Raw genomic sequence first — 19,871 nt, 5'->3', positions numbered from 1 at the left:
CGAGATCCAGCTCTTGCACTTTGTGGGAAGTACGCCCTGTACTCGTTGCGTTGAAGCTGACAAAATGAACCGAAGCCGTGAATTTCTTGTGTGCCTATTGTGAGTACACCACTTTCAACAGCGTAGAACCTGACAGAAAGTGTAAAGAAGTGGGAGAAGGGCAATTACTCGGAAGTGTTTGGTAAAGTGCATCATCTCTGATAAACCTCTCAGCACTGCAGCCTTCGAAATTCTGAACCGAAAACGCAGCCCTATGTACCTAAAGATAGTAAGTATCGACCGTTCTCTTGTGCTCTAGGAAAAGAAATGGATAGCAATCATGTTAGGGTGGGAGCGGAGTTCCGAAACTGGCAAGTGTGGGTGGATCATCAGCATTCATAAGGGGAGTGTGTGCGAATTTGCTGTCACTTCAAAGGGCTTTTCTGGAGTTTTTATTATTTTCTTTTGGCAGCCACGCATGCGGCGCTGGCTAGCTGGGCACTCTCGCCACCACGCCTCGGGGTGGGCAGCCGTGCCATCCTGGAGCAGTGCTAAACTGAGGACTTGTTTCCGGGCCCGAGGGAGTCGGCAGGAATACAAGGGAGAGCTCATGAATAGTGGCACACTCGTCCGCCCACATCTGTGCTTTTTATACTCCTCCCTTTCCTCCTCGGTGTTTCCTCCCCCATCCCCCCCTCAATCTCCCCAACCCCCCCCCCCCTTTCAACCTCCCCTCTCCACCTTCCTCAGGCTACCTTCACGACGCGGCAGATTCCTGTGAGCAGGCGCTTGACATTAATGCACACATTGCGACCAGGTGCATGCAGAGTGCACCCAATCTTACGATCTGAGCAGGCCCATAGTTAATGAACAGGCAAACAATGTGGTATGGCGCTATCGGAAGCAAGTAATCCTGCGCCGGGGTTGGATGTTGGGCAGAAAGCGCTGGAGAACGTGGGTGTCGCGAGAGGAAGCAGTGGAGAGCTGGGGAATAGTAGCGAGAGCGGGTCGAGTACAGAGACGGTGAGAGAGGAGAGCAGTCCCCGACCATCAACCGCGACGGGCATATTCTTCCGCGAGTTTCCTGCCCGTTTGTCTGGCTTCGATTCACTTCGTGATCGCGGGAATGTAAGCTCGGGGAGTTTGGGAGTGCGACCGAGTACAGATAGCCATGATAGCAGGCGTGACGGCTTCCCGCGAGGTTTCTCTGTTGTGAGTCCCGCTTTCGCGGGGTCACGTAGGATGGTAGAGAACAGCGATGGCGTCCCTAGTAAAGGGGAAATAACGGAAAATGTAGTGAGAGACCAGCAGGGTGCGGGCGGGATGCAGAGGATGGTGGCGATGGATGCAGAGGATTCTAGCAGGAGCATGGCGATACAGTTTGATAGTGAAACGAAAGACAGGGTCTTGATTGACGATTCACCGGTGCGCGGTGGTAGTGAGCGGAATGAGATGACGCCGGAAATGGGGAGTTTTCATTTGGGCCAAAGTGAAGATAGCGATGTGGACGAATCGCGTCTGGAAAAGAGTCTGGGTTCTTTAGCAGCCCGGAGGCATGACCACAAGCGGCACAGCTATATCAAGAGAAAGAACTCGACTGATGAGAAAGTTGCGCCTGTAGATGGGCTCCCTGTCAAGAGCCAGTTGTACGATGGATTTGTTCGTGGGACGGAGAGAGCTCACGACGCCAAGCGCGATGGATACATCTCTTCGCGTCTATTTGCTAGACCACTGGCTGGCAGGGTGAGTCTACTTAAGCTTATTGAATATTAATAGCTCGTTAAACAGAATTAGTGCAATGTTATCGGTATGGAAACAATCGGACAGAGCGTTAAAAATAAAGGAACTTCCTGAGTGCGTAACTTTCCAGACTGCAGGCACTTCTTAAAGCTCCACGTTCATGATAGTGTTGTCCGAGTGAAGCTTTTTCGGCAGCTGTAGAAGAGTGGAATTGCAACCCTTGTTGGTGCAGCGTTTCTGAGCTATACAGTGAACAAAGGTGTCCCAACGTTTCGACGCAGACCTTAGCATTTCATGTGCATTCCTACACAAGAAGATCCTTGTGTGGGCTGAACTTCTTAGTAACTGGTTTTTTGTCGGATTTGAATTCTGTTCGCGCGACCAGTACATGCTCTCTCTCTCCAGAAGCCTCGAGAGCCTATAACCTTGGAGGGCTGTGTTTTGAACCCTCGGCCATCTGCTGCCCGTGTCTATCACCCTTCAGCTGAGCCTCATCCTTACGTAATCCTGAGTTGAGCATCATTGCTCTGCAAGCTCTCAGCAGTTTTTTTATCCTGGGCTGATAAAGCTAATGGAAGGATCCCACCTCCTCCTGCGTCAGGGTGGTTGATAAATGGTGCTTCTTCAGTGTAATTGTCAGAGAGTCAAGGGAAGCAGTACATGTAGGAGTTTTAAGTTGTGTGTTGCTTTCTGAGACTCCGTTCCCTCGAGGGTCCTTTCTTGATTTTCTAAACAAATTTCTTTTCCCTCCGCTATCGAGACTCGTGTATTGCTGGTGGGTTGTACGAATGTTGGGGGTGGAACTCTTGACACTGCCTTGACTCGTGCGCTCTGAATGTCCAAATTTTAGGAAGAAAATTTCAGCAACTATAACTCGCCGTCACCAGATGCTCAAGCTGAAACGAATATGGGAAGCATTGAGATAACATTGAATGGCGGACCTGGCTGGAGCAACGTGCATCCACGGGGGAACAGACCTGAGCCTCGGCATTTTGTAAGCCCTTGCCCAAGCTTGAAGTTGAAATGACATGCTCTGCTCTCTTGTCTGCTACTTCATTACACAATGGCTAGTCCTCTGCTGTGTCAATAGTTTCATCACATCACCCTTCTACTTCTGTGGCACACTGCTACCGAGTGATGGCAATTTCATGTGTGTGATGTAATTCTTGTATGTCCTTGCCGAGGATATACGTATTGTATGTGTTTAAGAACATCGTTGCTAGTATTCACGTCTTTTCATTGATGTGGGAAACGGCAGCATGCAGCAACTGTTGTGGGACGCAGAATGGTGGTGGTTGGAGGACAAACTGCCTCTGGGCCAAGCAACGACGTGCAGGTATTTTTTACTGTTAAGCTGCAAGTGCTTCTTGAATTCAGAAAGATCTTATACATTCGAGTTTTTGGAAATAAGCATTCATTTCCAATTGTAATAGTAATTTTTGTTTGCAGATGTTACATCTCCATAGAATGATGTGGTCCGAATTGGGTAGAGGGAGAGCTTTTGCAAATGGGCAGCCTGGGAACTTGAAAGCCTCAACGCCAGGACCGCTGCCTCTGTGCAGGGGTCACAGCCTAGTCAGTACTTTTTCTATCCCACCATTTCCATCATAATCTGAGCTAGTCGTATACGACGGATTGCAATGCCTATTTAGAGTATTAATCAAATATTTGTAACCGAGGCTGCAGATTTCATGGGGGAAGACTGTACTCTTGATCGGCGGAGAACTGAATCCGGGCAGTGATAGAGTTGAAGGTATTATCATTATTTCAACTTGTTTCAGGATGGTTACGTTAGTTGCAGTGACTGAGATTCAAGTCATTTGTAGGCTGGCAGTCGTCTCGAAGATTCCCGTGCTTAATCATCACCTCCTGCAATATTTATATGCCATCTTCTCATCACTGAGTCTTAATTATTAAAAAGATTCTTCTTGCATGTAGTTTGGTCTTTCGACCTGGAGATGGAATGTTGGACTAGAATCACAGCCAAGGGGGAGATTCCGGTAACTTCTTCGCAAGCCTTTATCTTTCAAATTTGTCCATTTTGGCAGTAAGCGAATTTTTACTCGTTCGAAATGAGTGCTCGTAAGCTCTCAGATGAGCTTCATCTTAAGCTGTCCATTTGGTATATGCTGAGCTCCGCAATGTTTGCAGGCGGCAAGAAGTGGTCAAAGTGTAACGAGAGCAGGAAGCATACTTATTATGTTTGGAGGGGAGACGCCTAAAGGACAGAAGCTGAATGATCTTCACATCCTTGATCTGAAATCTCTCATGTGGCTGCCGTTGCACACTTCGTAAGTTACAGAAGCCTTTAATTTTGGGGAACTTTTATACTGAAATACTTGACTGTCAACGTCGGTTTTTTCCTTTTTTTCCATTTTCGCATAGCTAGAAACGTGGAGTTGACGTTTAATATCGTATGAATCTTGGTGCAGGGGTTCTGGGCCTTCACCACGTACAAAACACTGTGCTGCAATGTATGACGATCGCTATCTACTGATCTTTGGTGGAGCTTCGAAGTCTAAGCCTCTGAATGATCTATTTGCTCTGGACTTTGAAACGGTAAGATGGTTTGTGACTATTACTGGATAAGCATCTTTTTCTCCTTTCATGAATATTGAGAATCCTAATGTCTCGCGCAACAAGATACAAAATCTTATTATCGCCAACAAAGCTCTCTATTATTTTTCAGATGGAATGGTCCAAAATGAAAACAAAAGGCATCACTCCCTCTCCTAGATCTGGCCATGCTGGTATTCTAGTAGGCGATAAGTGGTACATTGCCGGGGGAGAGACTCGTGGTCACGGTAACCTTTTTGCCCAAGATTATGATGTTATTCTGCTAATTACTTTGAAGCTTCATGTATGTTCATCTCTGTTCTAGAGGGAGATACTGTTTCTACTGTCATCTAACAGGTCACCATGAACTTGTTGCAGGCTCGACAGAGACGCTAATGCTTGATGTCGCTAATTTAACCTGGTCTGGAATTGCTGCAACTACTGCAAATACACCCGTTGCCAATCAGGTTGCTAAATATCGGTGACTGTTCAAGAGTCACTTGCTGTTCCACAGTTTATTGCACAGGGCCAGTCCTTCGGTTACCCACATTGTATCATAAACCTCCGTCTTTTATGTCCCTGCATGTTCGTTACAGGAATACTTTAGATCGGTTATTTTGCTTTGAAGGCGTGGGGCGTGGTAGTTTGAATGAACGTAATGGTTAAGTCGTGTTGCATTAAATTTACGAAGATGCCCTGGCTCAAGGGTTGCTAACTACACTTTCTTGTCACAGGGTCTGAGCTTGGTGCTTGTTCAGCGAAAGGAGAAGACAATGTTGGTAGCTTTTGGGGGAAAAGGAAGTGAAGTTTGTAATCAGGTTCTTGCTGTTCCCTGATCTGAGAAGCGAGCTCTCTTCAAGAGAGCTGTTGATGGCCTCATCGTAGTGCTTTAGCGATGCTTAAATTACTTTGTGTCCACTTCCAGAAAATCCACACCAGACTATTTTTATTTTTCACTGTTTTTTTGGCATATCAGAGAGGTGAAAGTGGATACTTGCTTCGAATCAAGCCATTTGATAATGTGTTGTCTCCTTGTATGCAGGTACAGGTCTTGTATATAATGCCATTGGATCACGTGAAGAGGTCTTCATACAGCGGTAACTCGGAAGCAAGAGACAGTCAATCGAATGCCACAGCACCAAGCGTAGCTGGATCAGGGCTGTCATGTGCATGTGTAGATGTAGCGAAGGCTCATTTATCTCCTCTGTCAGAAGAACACTGTAGCTCACGTAATTCACCTGGTAACTCTCCTTTACCGGAAGCTCCTTTTGATTTAACTGGTGTAATTCCTCTACGGAGACGATATGGAGCTGAAACAAATGAAAGCAAGTACTCAACTCCTCGTCAACCTCCAGAAGAGATTTTGTCGAGGGTTCTAAGAGAAACATCGTCTCATAGGAGTTCACCCTTGCAGCAATACAAGGTCAGTAAGATCTGTGCTGTTGATTTACTTTTTGAATACAAGGCTTGCCTTCTCAAAAGTTTAATATCTGCAAGAAGTTGGAACGACAAGAAGTGCAATCATTAAAACAATTTGGCACGCCAAGCCGCAAGTTTACTATTTTTTCAATGATTTCCAAGAGTAGGTCCTTGAAAGTGTTTGCACTTGATCTATTATTTGTGATTGTAGAGTCTTTCACAAGGGAAACCATATTATTTTTTTTAATCATAAGTCATGAATATAATCGTTTTGGGTGAGTGTTAAGATGACCGCTTGGTGCAATTCTATTGACTTCCTTTTAGCAGGGTTTTGATGGGGTGCATGCAGATCTGGAGATGAGGGGTAAGTTGGCCCCTATAGTAACACGCAGCTCAGAGAACCCAAGAAAGCCTGAAGGTTCCACTAGAAGGAAGGAATCTTTGGATTTCACTCTTTCGTCGGTGATGAAAAGTAGGGAGTACGTAGACTCCAGAAGGGGAGTTGTCACTGACCTGAGCCTTCGAACGAAGTCTCATGCCAGTGATTGGGCTGAAAGTCTGTTTACTGCATCGCAAAGGCATAGCTGTGAAGGGGAAGAATGTAGCGACAGTCAGCTACTTGCGGACCTACAGGATGCTATGACTATGGAAAGACGCATACACTTGATTAATAAGTACAGACAAAGCTTCGAAATGAAACTAGCAGCTGCTGTGCGCAGGGGTGAGCTTGCAGAAGGACAACTCTCAACTGCTCTCAAAGGGAAAGAAGAAGCAGAAAAAAGCCTTCAATTAGCATTGAAAACTCGGCAACATGCTGAAGGAAAGCTTGCAGCCTCTCTCAAGGGACAAATGGATCTTAAAGAGAGAGTTGCCGCCGCTGAGAGAGCACAAGAAGACTCGAATAATCTGTGCAACGTGGTTCATTCAGAGAATCTGAGGTTGGAGCATGATCTGGCTTTCCTCAAGGCTGTCCTTGAGGACACTCAAATGGTATGAGCACTACGTCCGCTACGTCCAACTTGTGAAAAAAATCTCTAGAAGAGTATCACGGTGATCTTCTCGAGTTCAGAGTGTCAAATCTCTTCACATGCTCTGGGTAGTCTATATCCTGACATGAATATTGGACCTGTAGACCTGGCAAGTCATTTGGACTCGAGCAAACATCTGTGCCTTCAAAAACGTCCCCTATTCGAGTCTAGCGCCTTCACAGTTCGTAGACTACAGCTATCTTCTACATTTTTAGGTTTTCTACAAGTACCTGATCGTGTGTTACAGTCCGTGACTCATTCGCTTTGGACCATCATCTGCCTGGTTTGCAGGAGTTACAATCAACCAGAGAGTTGCTTGCCACTGAACGGACGAGGTCCTTCAATCTGCAGGTAACCGTCGATCATTTACCACCCCTTTTGCACGCACTGTTCTAGGAGAGTTCAGTGTCTTTAGTTTTCTACTATGTTCAGCAGTGATAGCATCCCTGAGCATTATGTATCTCAGGATTGGCAAACACTGAAAAGATACAGCGACTTGGGTAGGAATCCAAGCCCAACATCAACCTTCTTACCTTTGATCCTCTATGGTTGTAGATGGAGGTATTTGACCTGAAGAAGAAACTGCCGCCATCAATGTTAACAGGAGAAGGATCTGAATCGACTCCGGGGACGCAGTTATTGCCGTCATTTGAAAATGTATCTGAAGCTGAATGAGCTTACTTGCTATTCTCTGGTGGCAGTGGACGGAGGTGGTCTAAACCATTGGTAATCTTAGATAGATTGTGTAAACACCCATTTGTATCACATACAGCTTAAGATTTTTTTCTTTACGTTTTCTTTTTTACCCACCTCCCCCTTTGTTTTTTCTCTTAACTATCATGCACTCTCTATGCCCGGGACAATTGTGCAATCAAACGTGTAATTTTCAAATGGGTTTTCATTGATCCAGATGTGATCAATAAACGTGTATCAGTCATTGTAGCATTACCTGTTAAATAATGGCTGCTGTTCTAGTGTACTGTACACTGCCATTTCATAGTACCTTCACCAGTAATAATCTGTAAACTGAATGTATGAGATGAAAGGCGAGGGAAAAGCAGGCATTGCTGATCCACTGCATTATTTTTTCACAAGTCTGCTCTGATCCCATTTCTGATGGGTGATGGAGACTGACATTTGAAACCCTAAAGCCACCGGCTTTATCATGCTTTCACCAGCAGCACCCACTTCCAATATCTTCATGAAGGTACCAATAAACGTGAAAAAACCTGTGACACATAATTTGTTAGCATGAACAATTTTTATTCTGGAAAGTTGATCTTTTGTTGTGTACTTGGTTGGGAATGTGTCACTGCAGTTCACTGTTCCCAATGCGAAGCACATAGCGTACATTTTTATTGTTAGAGTCGAATGTAAAAGGTTAGTATATTATATTCTTTAAATCCAAATAAATTAGTGTTGCAGATTGGTTGGGAAAATTTATAGATGGAAATAACAAACTTTAGATCTTAGCATTCAATGTATTATAAGAAAATCACTGGACAAGACTTTGAAAAGACAAAAGATACAAGGTGCAGAACCATATTTAGGCCATTCAGTATAAATTTGTGGTTATGATTTCATTATATTTTATTTCATTAAATTTTTATTGATTTGTTAACTTCGACATGATTTGTATGATGATCCTGTGATAAACTTGTCCTAATTAATCTTAATATGCATGTTTAATTCTTCACAATATACACTAATAAAATTTTGTATGTGTGTCGAAAATTGGTAAAATTAAATTTTACTTGTATTTATATAAACACCAAAAACTTGCAAATATTTTGACTGAATTTTACATCACACAGTTACAAACTGACTGCAAAATAAAAGAAATACACATACTTTACTGTATGAGTTGTAATGAAAATACTAACAGATGTCGTTGATATTCTTTTAATTTGTTAATTTGCATATTATTAAATAAATAGTAGTTGCAAACAAACATATGTTTAAGTAATGAACACTTTATAATCATAAATACAACTATTTATTTGTAGAAGGTGTAAATTAATGATATGATTGACGAAAATTCATTTGAAGGTTAAATACAGTAATATACTTATACAACTTATTCATAGTTTGGTAAAAATAAAATTTACTGTTGATGCAAAATAGATTGTATTTTAATTTTGTATATCTCTTTTAGTATACATATACCATAAATACATGTGTTCTTTCAAATGCTAATTTAGTTAAAATGTTTTACTTGAGTAACCAACAGAAATTTCAACTAAATGCAAAAAAAATTAAGTTATGACAGTTATGATATCTCCTAATCTGAAAACTATAAATATTATGAATCATGTGCATCAATATTTTTCTGTAAAAGCCACTAATCTGGTGCATGATTTGTCTTAATGGGTTCAATGATAATTTATAGTTTTCATCATAATTTAAAGAAAAGAAAAGAAAAGGAAAGAAAAAACTGACATGGAATAGGTTTCTTATAAATGGTGATAAATATAGATCTTATTTAGATTTTATTTTTTCAAAGTACAACAGAAAGTTGCACCAAAGGAGCCTTCAATATCACCTTTTACTTAATTATTTAACTTTTAATTTGGAAATAAAACAACTAATAGGCCACATGAATGATATTTTAAATATACCCATATGAATCCTTAGATCTTACATATTAGTAGATCTAACAACCAAAAAAATTGATTAAAAGATATATATAAAAACATGTTGAAGTATATATATATATATATATATATATCTACATACATACAGACATAGGGGAATATTAAATAGTCCCACGTTTTTATTAAATCGACCTACCCATGATAAAGAATATGGTTATCATGATTAATGTGGTTGGTTTTCATTGGTTTCAGATTTAATAGTGGAGAAATGAATCTAGTGGTTTTTTTTATTTATTTTTTATGATGGGTGGATAAATTTAGTAAAACCCTGAGTCTATTTAACATTCATATATATATATATATATATAGATGTACTAAACTTTGACACAGATAACGTTTTTGAGGATACCATACAGATTAGTTAGAGCATGTTAACCCATCACTATGATTTTATCTGTGCTTCAGCTTTAATTCTATATCATACATTTTACTTTTCAAACCCCACATTTATCTTCTTATCGATTTTTTTTTTCTTCAACAGTGATCAGCACACTGGTTTCAGCTTCGGACCGAACCTGAGCCGAACCTCCTCCGATTTAGGTTTGGGAGTCGTCTCTCTCCCAACAAGGCTGCACGAGCTGCCGTGAGCTTTTCCTTTCGCCTCTCGCGCCCTCGATCCCTGCGCGTGAGCTGCCGTTGCTGCTGCTAACAGGTGTTGGGTTACACTCACACATACACTTTATCCACGATGGTGAGAATCAGCGTCTTGAACGATGCGTTGAAGAACATGTTCAACGCGGAGAAGCGGGGGAAGCGTCAAGTGCTCATCCGCCCTTCCTCCAAGGTCGTCATCAAGTTTTTGTCCGTGATGCAGAAGCACGGTGTGTATTTGTAGTCCAACCTGTTCGCGTAGCTATGGATTTTATTGAATCTTCGGATGTTTGTATTCTCAATGCAACGATCGTGAGGAATTACGAATTTGTTGATTTAGGGTTAGGGTTTCTTTGGTATTTTTCTTGCTAGTGCCACGAGCCTGTGATCATACGTTTTTTTTTTTGTTTTTTGTTTTTTTTTTGTTTTTTTTTTTTTTTTTTTTTTGTTCCTTACGACTTTGATCTGTGTTGTTGGAAATGTAATCGAATCCAGCGTTGCCTGTACTGGAGCTCCCTTCTACGTGATAGGGTTCGCATGGACTGTTTCGTGGCTTTGATTTTTCAACCTCTTTGTATTAGTTGTGGACGATGTTTTTGTCTTCCCCTTATGGAATTTGGTTATCCTGTTAGCGTGCTTTACAACGCTGAAGAAATCTCTCTGACTAATTAGTGTTCTCCTGTCTTTTTAGGATACATTGGAGAATTTGAGCTGGTAGATGACCACCGAGCTGGAAAGATCGTAGTGGAGCTTAATGGCAGGTTGAACAAGTGCGGTGTCATCAGTCCCCGTTACAACGTGGGAGTTGGTGAGCTTGAAGCTTGGACTGCTCGGCTCCTACCTTCTCGCCAGGTTTGTGGTTTCTCGATGTTTTCGCACTCTGGCCTTGCATTCAGGGTTACCACGGCTTAGGATGAAATTTTGTTTCTAGAAGTAGAAACATATCAGGATGAGGAATGTTCCTCGGAATATCTTATGCGGGCCTTTTGCATTGTTGCATGTCTTTTTTCTACGTGTTCTTACTGACTTCTAGGCTGAAAAATCGTCCTCTATTTTTTATTTTTTTCTTCTACATGCGATATAGCTTGTATTAAGCAGAGGAATACGATGGCGTTGATTGTTACAATGTGTAAATTTTACGTTGAGTTTCTCTACTCTTCCGCATCGCTTTCAAAATATAGCTTCTATTTCAAGAAAATAAACCCGTAAGCCGTATCGACTTGTTGTTTTGGTTTTGTGGTGCAGTTTGGTTACATTGTGATGACAACGTCAGCTGGCATTATGGATCACGATGAGGCCAGGCGAAAGAACGTAGGAGGCAAGGTCCTTGGCTTCTTTTACTGAGAGTGTTCAGGGTTAGATATCTGAACTTATTCAAGCCCGCATTCTTGCGTTGAGGGCTCTGGGTTCTGGGATCGACCTAAGCGCTAGGGTAGGTGTGGAGCAGGAGTCTGAGCAAAGCCGTTCCTCAAATTGTGATTTTCCTGCAATTTTCGGGAAAAGAATTCTTCGAAGTACCCTGCACTTATATCTATCAATCCAATTCTCGTGCAGCACTCTTTGTAATACTGTTGTTTATTTCTCACTAAATTTCTACCGTCACAATTTTGGTGGGAGTGGTTTTTATATAATTTGTTGAAATGCATCAGATTTCATGTAAATGGCAAAGAGATTTCATTTCTTAGCACTCATAATTACTATAAACTTGTAATAAATTAATTTAAGCTTGTATCTATCTTAAAATAGATACTTGTTCTAGAAATAAATAAATCAAATACCATATATATATATATGTAGGGAAATTAGATAATTGTTTTTAAAATATAGATGTACTGTTTGATACCAGAATTGGTTTAGTTTTTTGCTAAAACTCCAACAATTTTGAAGGTTGCAATTATATTTGTACCTTAGAATGACTGATTATTTTGGTTGTCCTATAGCATATTTATATTGGACAATGATAAAGCAACCCAAATTTTTACTAAAGCGACCCACTCTATCTTAACTATCATTGCACTCTTGCTATTCTCAACCATTATTAAGGACAAGGGCAGGAGACTAGGAACGTGAAGAACAGGGACAACCATTAGAAACAAGGATGGGGTTGAAAGGGTACAATGATGGTTTAAACATGTGGATTGATTTAGTAAAAATTTGAGTTGCTTTATCATTTCCCTACATATATATATATATATATATATGATATTTGATTTTTTTATTTTAGAAAAATATTTTTAAAAAATAGAAAGATCTTACTTTAGATTTACAAATTTAATTCTTAAATTCAATATTTTGTTTAAATTAAAAACTATACAATTATAATATTTTAAATTATTATTAAGGTTATTAGAAAACTATACTTGTGACAATGCAATTTGATTTTGATAATATTGATATTTATTAGATTTTAAATGCACAGCATTTTTGGTTTTATTAAAATTATTATTTATATTATTATTATTAAAAAAAATCATCCAAAACTATCTTTACCATTTAGAAATCACAATTGATTTTTTTTGCTAGTAAGACTAAACAATATACATAATAAACCATGACAAAAGCTCAAGTAAAGGCAATCACATTTTTTAAGGCCTTATCACCTAATAATGAGCTATAAAAAAAATAATACAAGTTTTTATCAATGCAAACTAATTTATAAGTGATATTTGCATAACAACCATATCAAGTACATAAATCAACTATCTTTTTAGATTTTTGGACAAAAATTTACAAATCACAATATGCAAGAAAGCAAAGTGATAACAATGCAATATGTTGGACTACATTCATTTTCTTAAAGAAATAATATAAAATCATAGTTACTAATTTAACAAGATAGTACCTACAATCATATGATTAATTCATCTATTATCATTTTGTTTAATAAGCACCTTTTCTAATGCTACAAAAATAACTACAAATGCAACAAAATATTAACAAATAATCCTAAATGTTATTGGATTATCATACACAATCATTGTTACATCTTTTGTAATAAGTATTTAACCATGGCATAGCTTGGTTAATAGCAAATTCTTATCATTATATGTTTCTTTGACCTAATCTTATATGATTTTCTAAATATGTCTAATTTCATATCACAAATTTGCAAAAGATTTAAATTTGTAAAATCATAATTTTAATAAACAAAATTTTACCTTTAAAGTGAATATTATTGTGCTAGTCTACACCATCCAAAATTTCTCTTACCACTATCAAATGTAAACTTAAAACAAATTAAAAACTTATTTATAAAATATTTAAATAAACATATTTGTGTAGATAAATAAGTAAGTGAATTTTATCAATTATCATTTATCTTTAAATTACCTAAATTATTTTATCAATAAAATTAACTTTTAATATTATTAAATATACATAAATACACAGTTATTATATATGATTATATATATATATATAAAGAACCATCAAAACTAGGAGGATTTTGAAATAGACCTAGAGGTTTCAGTTCTTTAGTGAAAAAACAAAGAATTCAGAGATGATGTGCACACATTCAGAATTATGAATCCTGCACACATCGACCTGACTAGGCTGGTTTTCGTAGGACCCAATTGTTGAGCCCTCTTGACCCAACCACAGCCACTAAACTTTGACAGATCTGCTGCAAGTTTTCACATGTTAAACATTGAAGCTATCGCACAAGCCTGGAGTTCAGATCGAAACACACACACAGAGAAACATATCTATATATATATATATATATATATCAATCAGAGTCTGAGCGGAGGTGAAGAGGTTGTAGTGGTAGCATGGAACCATGGATTGTAAATATGGAGCACAAGGAATAATAAGGGACCCAGATTGAGTCTGCAACGTCGATGAAGCAGAGTAGTAACTAACGACTGTGGAACCGAGAAACCAAGCAACCACTAAGAAATTGGCTCGATATTGCTCAGGGTTCGTTCCCGATGTCGTTGTTGTTGCTGCAGATGGGGCGTTGGGGGGCGGGGGGATTCCGGGACCATGTCGACGCAGCTCCCAACGCATCTCGCAATTCGATGGAAGACGCGGCTGGTCGTGGAAAACTTCACGCGTGGGTTTCTCCGCCCTGTCGACTTGGATTTGAATCCCCTCATTTTACTGTTGCTACCACTGGACCTTAGACTGCTGAAGCAGTTAGTTGCCCACTATTCAACATGTTTCTTTGATCATTGTTTTGTCCGTCTATATACATACATACTAATGGAAACGTATGCAGTTGGCCACAAAAAAACATTGTAAATTAAGTGTTGTAAATTAGTCTTTTGTTTGAAGCTTAACATGAGGTGAAATTCCATGTTGCATGTTGTGGTGCTTCTGAGCTCCATGCCTAGTGATTTTGTAGCGCTACTCTCGGCAATTTGTAGCAACACCATGTAGATTTTGACCTTTTGCTCTCACTTTTGATGAAAACAATGAAAGATGCAGCCAATTAGAAATGATTTGTCTCCTTTGGTTTATCCCTTGATGTGCTTTATATAAGAATTAATTGAATTCTTTTGTGTTATAATGCAAACTACAAAAATAAAAAGTAATAGAACATCAAGGTGTGCCAATATTGATATTATGACATATGAGAGGTTCAATTTTTTTTTCTCTTTTGAATATAAATAAGGACAATGAGTTTTATATTATAAATTTTGTTATGTTCAATTTAAAATAGGTAAAAATTAAATATATTTCCATGAATGTGATTTGATTTTTTTTAAAAATAAGATTAATAGTTCAAAAATATAGGCAAGTTATTCTATCATCTACAAAGTTGAATTTCTAGTAGTGTGTGATTATTGGTGAACCATTAGCATTTCATTTTCTATATAGAATATGAATATTTTAAGATAGAAAGCAAATCAAATGATTTACTAAGTTTCATATGAAAATTAAAATTTAGTCATAAAAAATTGCTATTAATATAATATTTAAAAAAATAAAAGAAACTAAAACCATTACATAAGAATGTTTGATTGAAGATTTTATTGATTTAGCATCAAATGAAGATTATGAATTATAAAATTATTCTATTTATATTTATTCTATGTAAATAATATATGTATGTACATATATATTCTTTTTAAATTTTTTAAAAAAAATTTAAGAAATTAAAATATAAATAGACTTTATAAAAGGAATATAATTATTTATTTAATTAATTATTTATCAAATTAAAAATATAACAATGATACGTAAGATAAATTGTGGTAATTATAATTCTTATAATAAAAAATATATTTCATGAAATAGCCATAAATATGAATATATTAAAAAATAAATATAATATTATATATATATATATATATATATATATATATATATATAATGTAGAATCTAAGCATTGAAATATCATACTATAGAACATTAATAGTTTCAATATCAAATTTTGTTTTATAAAAAAATCAATATCAATGTGGCACGGACATATTTATTCTAATAGTTATTTGAATGATATGAATAGGTAGAAGTAGATAGAAGTAGGTAAAAAAAAGAGATTAATTTAATAATATCTTATGAAAAAGCTTCTTAGAAGCTTCATAAATGTATTTTTACCTTTAAACATGTCTATAGATGATTAATAGGTTAGAAACTTAGTCAATAAGTTTGCCATGTGTCTCATAAGTTAGTAGCTTGTGAAACAAGCTAAGTATATGGCACACATATAAGAAACTTGTTTTATAAGTTAGATACATATCTTGCAAATTGGATAAGCATTGGAGGTCTTATAGAACATTCTCATATAGCTCTTAGATAGATAGTATATATAGAAGTAAGAGCGAAGCTTTCTTTATTCATATAAGTTCCTTTCTTGCTTTCAATTTAGTTTCAAGAGTCTTTAATATTCTAGTCTTTGGCAATAACCATTCCAATTTCTTATTAAATATATTTATTTTCTTTATTTTTATTTTATCATTTCTCTTTGATTCATTTTTCACTTATTTATATATCTTCTTTGAATTCTTCTCCTTGACAAATTGAAAAGAGTGCTAATTCATTTTTCATATCTTGTTTTTAGAAGTGAGTAGATTACCCTGCTTCTATTGTTGTATTTCAAAGACTTCAAACTATCTACCTTTGAACTAACAATATTTGTTTTTTAAATCATATATATATTTTTTTTCTTAAAGAAAGTAGATCATTCTTCTTTGTAGAAATTTTTATTTGATATTAAAAAATAAAAATTAACCTCCTTTATTTGATTTGTGGATTTATTAAGTTATTTGAAATAGAAGAAAAAATCATAGGTATTACACATAGTAGAAGTGAGAATAGATTTGTAACTATTGCAGATCTTAATAAGCTTGTTAATACTTTTAAGGTAGAAATTTCACATATTACTAATACCAACTATGGAAGCTTTATTTCTATATTTATAGAAAGTTCAAAGTCTATGCCAAAAAGTTGTACAATTGAGAGAAGCAAATAGATCAACCTCACAACTAAATTTATAAAATCTTTCTTTGACAAGCACAAGAGAGGCAAGGATTAATATGTCCAAGAAGTTTAATGGAACAAGATCAAAATTTTAAGGATTTTTGTAATAAGTCAAGTTCTATCTAAAGTTGCATTCCTTCTAATATCATAATGGATTTATTTAAGTTGAGTTCATAAGTGCACTTCTATCTAGAAATGTTCTCTATTAATTTATACTTTTGATAGAAAATAATTTATTATTCTTTTATAATTTGAATTCATTCCTAAAAATTACATATTTAGAGAAAGTAATTAAAAAAGAATAATAGACATTAATCTCTTATATTTATGATAAGGATCACGGTCTTGTAATATGATTTGGCTACCATATGAAAACATTATGTTTATATGTTTGATATACAATTTACTAAGTAATATGATAAGATCCATGTTAATAGATTTTAATTCATTGTAAATTATAGTTATATTACTACTTTCAAAAGAGGTTGTTTAAAAGAACTACTATTAGAATTTATATAACTTCATTTTCTTTTGATAGTGGTTTTTAAGATTAATTTTGCTTAATAATAAATTTTACATATTTAAAGTCACCCTTGTTAGGTATTGGTAATCTTTGAAGTCTTATTTTGTTTCTTTTATTTGATATTTAAGGCATATATTATATAGATCTTATATAAAAAAAAAGGTTAGAGAAGGATTTTGGTAGCAAAAAAGAGTAGTTAGGACATCCACATGAATGAATGGAGATGGATGATGAAAATCTCCATTCCTATTGGCCAAAATTCATGCCCAATAGATATTAATAAGGCTGCTTGAAGCCTTATTAGAGATTAGGATTATTCTTTTGAAGTCATTTGAGCTTTGGAGACTAGGGTAAAAATTTTTAGGTTTTTGACTATGATTTTGGTATAAAAATTGTGTGATTTGGAATTTATATGAAAGAAATATGGACGCTCAAAGTTAAGGTATTGATTTTGTACTTACTATCACTTTTTTGGACATAACGCATATATACAAAAGCAATAAAGAATTGGCAATTAAGGTTGGAGAGAGGACTTTCTTAGCTATATTTTTGGCATACTGTTTCATGGATTTGAAGTTGAAATGAAGGAGATATTGGAGGTTGAAGTCAATACTTGCAATCTAAGGATAGTAAGTGACCTAATTTACTAATAGTTGTGTTTTGAGCTATATCTTGAGCAATTTGATAAGATTTTAGTTTAATAGTTTTTAAGATGTGTGTAATCATGTTAGTAAAATTTATTCATAAATTTTATGGCATTTGAATTTTGGATTTTTGAAATATGAAGAAAATAGTGCTCAGGTGCTTGTAAGTTAGGGTTTAGAGTACCTACTAGGGGTTTCTAAGATGCCAAAAAATTGGTAGTGATTTTATAATTTATTTTTTTGTAGTAAAACTTAAAATTAATAGTTATATTATATAAGAATTTAAAAGATATTGAATAGTTGGATCAAGTGATATAAATTTCTAAAATTCAAAAAGAAATATTTTTTTGTTAAAAAAATATGTTTTGAAGAATTTAGCTACAATTTGGACATTTTATCTAAAAAGAAGAGGTTTTGAGAGCAAAGACTTTGCATATAAGTTAAACATGGAATAAATCACTTATTGAAGCTTAGTCAATAAATTAAAACTAAACTCTCTATAGCTAGATATTCCATGTATTTTTAAATTGTAAATCATGCCATGCAACAATAATCAGCCATCAAATATGCTATTGAATTCAAAAAACTTGCTTGGAACATAGATTGGAATGGCAAAGCTCTTTTCAATCAATTGTGATATAAATTAGAAGATAAAATTTAAGATTTTTTTATTGATAATGTCAAAAGTAGATTTTTTAGAATAATTTATTGCTCAAGGCATGGCATGTAACAATCAACTATTTAAAAGGTGCTTAAAATAAAAATTTGATTAAAGAAGAACACATCAAGGAATGTAAGTAATTCCTAAGTTTTTAAAAACTTGTTCATTAAGTTGTCAAAGACAAAAATTAAAAGAAGATATGTAAACGAGTAAAGAATGAATTAAAGAAAGATGACAAAATAGAATTAAGAAAATAAATATATATAATAAGAAACTAGAATGGCTATTGCAAAAAACTAAGAAGTTAAAAATTCTTGAAACTAAATTAGAAGCAAGAAAAGAGTTGATAAGAGTGAAGAAGTCTTTATTCTTGTTTCTATATATACTATCTAAACAGAAGTTTTGCAGCAATATTCTATAGAATCTCTAATTTGTGTCCAATTTACAAGACATGTGTCTAATTTATAAGACAAGTTTCTTATATATATACCATATAGTTAGCTTATGCCACAAGCTACTAACTTGTGAGAGATGTAGCTAATTTGTTGGCCAAATTTCTAATCTATCAATTACCTATATACATGTATAAAGATGAAAATACTTCTAAACATCTTTTTTATAAGATATTATCAAATTAATATTTTATTTATTTATTTCTATTTAATTATATTATCTAGATAACTATTAGAATAAATATGTCCATGATACAAGGCTAAAATTAATACAAATTGATATGGTATATTTTAAATCTTACATTAAATAGAAAAAGACTTCATATCATCAAAAAGGTTTGTGCTTGTATTATAGAGAAGCTAAGTACACTACTCAATATTGTCCAAAGATGCATTGTAATTATAAAATAAGGAGCACCGTTGCTTAAGAAGACAATGCGTTAAAAAACAAGTTTTTTTTTAAGTATAATAGCGATTGTACAACTTGAATAATATATAATATCTAGTAAAGGTCTTATTTTCTTTTTAAATCCCTCACCTTTTTTTATAATAGATGTGTGTTTAGATCTAAAAATCAAAAAATCTTTACCTTAATGAATTCAAGAGCCTCAACTTATTTAATAAATAAAGAATTTGTCAAAAAATAAGAAATACTTTTAGTTAAGAAAATTAAATTTGTACATTGTGAGCTCTCAATTATACTCTAAAATTTAAATTTTTGTTATTTTCCTATTTTATGATAATTAAACATGTTAGATTAGGATTTATATAAGTGGAATTTAGTTTTATAGAATTTTTAGGATCACAACCTTTGATGGTATAAATCATAGTTTAATTCCTTGAATTAGATTAATTAGGACTAAAGTGATAAGAGTTAGAAAATTAGAATAGCAACTTAGTTAGTTTAATAATTTAGAGATTGTTAGTCATTACTATAAGGGTTGACTAAAAGACTATAAATGCATCTATGATCATTCACATGATTTAGGAGTTGGAATTATAATTTTCTAAAATATTTAGGAAAGTTAACAATGGTAATTTTGGATTTTCCTCCAAATTCAACAAATTTATGCAGTATAGTGGTTCTTCTACTTAATGGGAGTCTTTTTAATGCAATGGTGGCACCGGATTTACCTTGTGGAATGAAGAAAACAAGATCAGCAACCTCTCCTTCAAATTACAAGAGAAGCAATGAAAT

General features: G+C 35.3%; 2 protein-coding genes across 3 annotated transcripts; both read left to right on the top strand.

The window, feature by feature from the left end:
• The first annotated feature begins 559 nt into the window (after positions 1-559).
• LOC112290208 (uncharacterized) lies at positions 560-7,667 on the top strand. 2 transcript variants are annotated; one of them, XM_024536285.3, is made up of 15 exons: positions 560-1,722; positions 2,570-2,713; positions 2,978-3,055; positions 3,169-3,294; positions 3,406-3,472; positions 3,658-3,719; positions 3,871-4,010; positions 4,152-4,278; positions 4,409-4,523; positions 4,654-4,742; positions 5,010-5,093; positions 5,318-5,698; positions 6,022-6,684; positions 7,014-7,073; positions 7,278-7,667. In XM_024536285.3, the coding sequence occupies exons 1-15, from the start codon at positions 868-870 to the stop codon at positions 7,395-7,397; spliced, it is 3,111 nt and encodes a 1,036-aa protein (XP_024392053.1). In that variant the 5' UTR covers positions 560-867; the 3' UTR covers positions 7,398-7,667. The 2 variants fall into 2 exon arrangements, with proteins under 2 accessions (XP_024392053.1, XP_024392045.1); XM_024536277.3 differs by having other exon boundaries at positions 6,019-6,684.
• A 2,314-nt stretch (positions 7,668-9,981) lies between these two features.
• On the top strand, positions 9,982-11,533 carry LOC112294877 (small ribosomal subunit protein uS8). Its single transcript, XM_024545877.3, has 3 exons — positions 9,982-10,197; positions 10,659-10,819; positions 11,213-11,533. Exons 1-3 carry the CDS (start codon positions 10,065-10,067, stop codon positions 11,309-11,311), a joined length of 393 nt encoding a protein of 130 aa, XP_024401645.1. The 5' UTR covers positions 9,982-10,064; the 3' UTR covers positions 11,312-11,533.
• The last annotated feature ends 8,338 nt before the right edge of the window (positions 11,534-19,871 follow it).

The sequence above is a fragment of the Physcomitrium patens genome, chromosome 1, assembly GCF_059467195.1.
Source record: "Physcomitrium patens ecotype Gransden chromosome 1, ASM5946719v1, whole genome shotgun sequence".
NCBI lineage: Eukaryota > Viridiplantae > Streptophyta > Bryopsida > Funariales > Funariaceae > Physcomitrium > Physcomitrium patens.
This window is presented reverse-complemented; position numbering and strand designations above follow the sequence as displayed.

Excerpts from the sequence above, each read along its gene's own strand:
- LOC112290208 (XM_024536277.3), top strand. The coding sequence starts at position 868 with ATGGCGCTATCGGAAGCAAGTAATCCTGCGCCGGGGTTGGATGTTGGG. Across the intron at positions 2,714-2,977 it reads GACCTGAGCCTCGGCATTTT|CATGCAGCAACTGTTGTGGG; the intron begins GTAAGCCCTTGC and ends GGGAAACGGCAG. Across the intron at positions 6,685-7,013 it reads TCCTTGAGGACACTCAAATG|GAGTTACAATCAACCAGAGA; the intron begins GTATGAGCACTA and ends CCTGGTTTGCAG.
- LOC112294877 (XM_024545877.3), top strand. The coding sequence starts at position 10,065 with ATGGTGAGAATCAGCGTCTTGAACGATGCGTTGAAGAACATGTTCAAC. Across the intron at positions 10,198-10,658 it reads GTCCGTGATGCAGAAGCACG|GATACATTGGAGAATTTGAG; the intron begins GTGTGTATTTGT and ends CTGTCTTTTTAG. Across the intron at positions 10,820-11,212 it reads GGCTCCTACCTTCTCGCCAG|TTTGGTTACATTGTGATGAC; the intron begins GTTTGTGGTTTC and ends TTTGTGGTGCAG.